Source organism: Tachypleus tridentatus, unplaced genomic scaffold (genome assembly GCF_004210375.1).
Source record: "Tachypleus tridentatus isolate NWPU-2018 unplaced genomic scaffold, ASM421037v1 Hic_cluster_1, whole genome shotgun sequence".
Lineage (NCBI taxonomy): Eukaryota > Metazoa > Arthropoda > Merostomata > Xiphosura > Limulidae > Tachypleus > Tachypleus tridentatus.
In genome coordinates, this window is record NW_027467777.1 from 33,902,318 (window position 1) to 33,907,538 (window position 5,221).

General features: G+C 36.0%; 1 protein-coding gene across 1 annotated transcript in view; it reads right to left on the reverse strand.

The window, feature by feature from the left end:
- Positions 1-2,123: 2,123 nt before the first annotated feature.
- The window catches only part of LOC143241759 (uncharacterized), a 132,175-nt gene continuing 129,077 nt past the window's right edge, over positions 2,124-5,221 (reverse strand). The window contains exon 18 of the mRNA XM_076484981.1: positions 2,124-2,245. Coding sequence (XP_076341096.1) covers positions 2,124-2,245 — 122 coding nt within the window. The remainder of the gene's footprint in view (positions 2,246-5,221) is intronic.

A 5,221-nucleotide genomic window follows, 5' to 3' on the forward strand; every position in this document is an offset into this window, starting at 1 on the left:
ATAGGTCTATCCCAAAGTATTGTACATATCTAGGGTCTAACTCTAAGTAGTGTACATATCTAGGGTCTATCCCTAAGTTGTGTACATATCTAGGGTCTATCCCTAAGTAGTGTACATATTTGGGGTCTAACTCTAAGTAGTGTACATATCTAGGGTCTATCCCTAAGTAGTGTACATATCTACGGTTTAACTCTAAGTAGTGTACATATATAGGGTCTAACCCTAAGTAGTGTACATATCTAGGGTCTATCCCTAAGTTGTGTACGTATCTAGGGTCTCTCTCCCTAAGTAGTTTACATATCTAGGGTCTAACTCTAAGTAGTGTACATATCTAGGGTCTATCCCAAGTATTGTACATATCTAGGGTCTAACTCTAAGTAGTGTACATATCTAGGGTCTATCCAAGTTGTGTACGTATCTAGGGTCTCTCCCCAAGTAGTTTACATATCTAGGGTCTAACTCTAAGTAGTGTACATATCTGGGGTCTAACTCTAAGTAGTGTACATATCTAGGGTCTACCCACAAGTAGTGTACATATATAGGGTCTATCTCTAAGTATTAGTGTACATATCTAGGGTCTAACCCTAAGTATTGTACATATCTAGTGTCTAACTCTAAGTAGTGTACATATCTGGGGTCTAACTCTAAGTAGTGTAGATATCTAGGGTCTATCCCCAAGTAGTGTACATATCTAGGGTCTGTCCCTAAGTATTGTACATATCTAGGGTCTAACCCTAAGTATTGTACATATCTAGGGTCTTTCCTCAAGTAGTGTACATATCTAGGGTCTAACCCTAAGTAGTGTACATATCTAGGGTATATCTCTAAGTGGTGTACATATCTAGGGTCTAACCCTAAGTAGTGTACATATCTGTACTGGTGGAGTACTTCATTTTCTTACCAGAAACTGGACATGGTCATCTTCCGTGAGGTCTGATGGTAAATTTGGGAAGTCAAGGCACAAATTGCGAAAAACAGACACTCCAGACACTTCAAACACTTGGTATATGTTTACCTATTAAAAAGCATCGGACAAGTCACTGATGACAGGCAACTCATACGTGACTGTCAGACAGGCCAGTGATAAACCTCAGGTGTAAGTGTCAGTCAGGCCATTGATAGTAGGAAAACTCATGTGTGCTTGTCAGATAGGTCAAAGATAAAACTTAGATGTGACTGTCAGACAAATTGATAATGACAGAAAAATTCAGGTGTAACTGTCAAATAGATCAAGGATAGAACTTAGATGTGACTGTCAGACAAATTGATAACGACAGAAAAATTCAGGTGTAACTGTCAAATAGATCAAGGATAAAACTTAGATGTGACTGTCAGACAAATTGATAATGACAGAAAAATTCAGGTGTAACTGTCAAATAGATCAAAGATAAAACTTAGATGTGACTGTCAGACAAATTGATAATGACAGAAAATTCAGGTGTAACTGTCAAATAGATCAAGGATAAAACTTAGATGTGACTGTCAGACAAACTGATGATGACAGAAAAATTTAGGTGTAACTGTCAAATAGGTCAAGGATAAAACTCAGATGTGACTATCAGACAGGTCGATGATGACAGGAAAACTCAGGTGTGACTGTCAGAAAGGTCATTAATAAAGACGTCAGATGTCACTGTTAGTAAGATCGGTGAAAACAAGAAGTGACTGTCAAACAACTAGACAAGTAAAACAGTTGTGTTTCGCGGCAGGGGGAAGACAGATATATAATTATTTTCTCCGCTAATTGTGATGGGGTGTGTAAAGAATACTACTATGATATAAGATGGACATGGCTCAAATGACCAGTTATCCCGAATAAGGTGGTATGTGTGTGGACTGCGATTGATTATCGAACTCTATCCATGGCAAGGTTTAAAAACAGCTCCAGTGGCCACGGAAAAACCAGAGGTATCAGAGCCTATTTAACCAATAACTGTACCGGTTTGTCCGCAAACAATCACTTGAGATCTTTTACTTTATGAACGTGTGGATTGTTCTTCAGTAATTCCAATGGAAAATATTTTATCAATAGGACTCACAGTTTTTAAAGTTTAAAACAAGTACAAACTCAGTACAAAGTTCAACGGGACTTTTCAATATGTAATTATTAAATGACCAACAGACTATCTGATATTTCGACGACTTCCCTTCATTTCTCGAAGTTCTCGGTGCGTAAAGTACCCATCAACCCAATGGACAAGGGAAAACGAACCACACAACGTCAACATGACAACACACACACTGGCTAATAAAAGAAAACAGTTTTAATGTGAAGGAAGAAAACAGCAGATCCTCATTAATTAACACAAAAATGTCATCTTATTGGTCACTCCAGGGGTAATATCACCGCTTGTAAAAGTGTGTCCGACTAAGACACAACGAAAAATATTGTAACAAACGAATCCTATTTCTTGTAAAACGGAAAGCAAATAGTACATTGAATTCTACGTAAAATGAAACGTAAGTTACAGAAAACTTTTATACGTGCGTCACGAGAGTGCGTATTGAAGGAACATGACAGAACAAAGATAGAAATATCTATTGATTTTGAGAAACTGAAAGTGTTCTCTGTTGTTTATCTGGTCGTTGACAGAATAAGAAACGCTTGTGCGGTGAATACCAAGTCTTATATTAGACCTTTCCTTCAGTTTAATTCTCGTAGCTTAAGTTGATAAATACATACCGACTGTAGCCAAGGATCTAGCTATGGGTTCGAACTTGAGGTATTGGTTTTATTTTTTATAAGAACGGTACTTATCGCGAAGTAAAGTTTTCTTTAACATAAGAGACAAGCTGGAGGTGAAAGCAACTGTAGGACTAGGTCTGAATATTTCCAGATACGAACTGCATCAAAACCAAATATCTCGGCCAGAATGATTTCATATCATGAAGGACGATCTTACTTCTTTCATTTGCGTGGGTTCTACCCTTATTTTCATCTGTTTCAGTTAAGGAGGAAGCTGCTTCCGATTAGGCAGAAATGTAGTTTTAACGTTGTCTCTAGTTTTCTTTCGTTTTACGTTAAGAATATTGAAAACTACCAGCTTGGAAGTTTTGTTAGTTTTATATCACCTTTGAAACAATAAATATTTTTCTCTCACCCTCTCTAGTCATTATTTACACTCGTCATCACGAGACAATGGATCAAGTCTTAGGACAGCATCTTGAAAAATTCCACTCTACCCTGTACGTGAAAGTCATCTAAGACCAAATTAAAAATAACGAAATCGCAAAAAAATACAATTTTAATGCAACAAGTTAGAGGTGCGATTGAAAGCCAAGGTAAGTGTGATATATCGAAACTTTGGTTGAAATTACATATTTGTCTTTGTTATGTGAACAGTAGAGATCTTTTTTATTGTTATTCAAATACTGTAAAAATGTCCAAATCACTCACTATACGCTAGAATTTCTTAGAAAAATTGATTTTTATTCTGTTAATAACCAGGATAAACAAGGATATAACTACTTGAAAACAAAACCGAACACCCCTTCAATAATTCAATCACCCAATCACGAAGCTGACTTTCCTCTCTGGTGACGAATTAAAAATATAACCGAACAGTAAGGATTCTCAAAAGGATGTAACAATGAAAGTCTTTAAAAATACAGAATATTTTCTAGTTATATAAAATAAAACAATGTGGTAAAGTTTAAATATGCGAACTAACTCCTGGAATCAACTTTATTAAACACAAAACCTGAATCGTACTTTTAGAAAACAGTTTCATCAAGCAAACACGTCAAACGAAACTCACCAAAGTTAAATGATTTATTATAGTAAAACTAACAAATATAAACAATCCTTAAAAACTATTAAAAATCGTCTTGTTGCAAGTATATCAAATACAAAAAACCAAATTATTGATTTAAAAAAGAGGTTTATTCTAAGAAATCTGTCAACCAATAAGGACGGACGTGGCCTACTGGTAAACAAGTAATTGATAGTTTCATAGCTCCGGACATAGCACTACTTATGGTAAACAAGTAATTGGTAGTTCCATAGCTCCGGACATAGCACTGCTTGTGGTAAACAAGTAATTGGTAGTTCCATAGCTCCGGACATAGCACTGCTTGTGGTAAACAAGTACAGGTGACTTGCATAGCTCCTAGCACTGCTTAACTCTCTTTTTACATGAGCTTTGTGGAGTGTTATAAAAGTGACAGTCATTGGTTCAGAAGCTAGAAAACACTTGTTTCGGCGCATGCAGTTGTCTGGCCGCCTTTACTGCACGTGATCAGTGGCTCAAAATTAGAACAACAAAATATCAACCGTAATGATCTTTGAAGGTACCGCTAATATCACGTACACATAATGGTTACTAATATCACGTACACGTAATGGTTACTAATATCACGTACACGTAATGGTTACTAATATCACGCACACATAATGGTTAGTTTTGATATCACGTACACATAATGGTTACTAATATCACGCACACATAATGGTTACTAATATCACGCACACATAATGGTTACTAATATCATGTACAGATAATGGTTACCTGATATCACGTACACGAAAATGATTACTAATATCGCGTACACACAATGGTTACCGATATCACGTACACACGTAATGGTTACTAATATCAGGTACACGTTATGGTTACTATCCCGCAATACATAATGGTTACTAATATCACGGCACATGCAATACCATACCGAAGTTTTACACGTACACGTAATGGTTACACATATCACGTACACATTATTGTTACCAATATCACATGTAACGTGCAATGGTTACCAATATCACGCAAATAACAATAATGTCAATGTGATATCACGTACACGTAATGGTTACTAATATCATGCGCACACGTTATGGTTACTAATATCACGCACAACATAATGGTTACTAATATCACGTACAATAATAATAGTTACCAATATCACGCACACGTAATGGTTACTGATATCACGTACACGTTATTGTTACTAATATCATGTACAGATAATGGTTACTAATATCATGTACACGTAATGGTTACTAATATCACGTACATAATGGGTTATATAAATCCATATCTAACTGAACGAACAGAACATGAGTGTATACTGTGGTATAGAAACATTTCCATTACTAAACAAGTGTGTATGAAATATTAGTGACTCATAGCGATAAAAAATCGGGTTTCGAAGAGCACAGCACAGACAGCACATTGTGTAGCTCTGTGCTCAGATACAAAGAAACAAAGATTATCTGCTAAGTTTG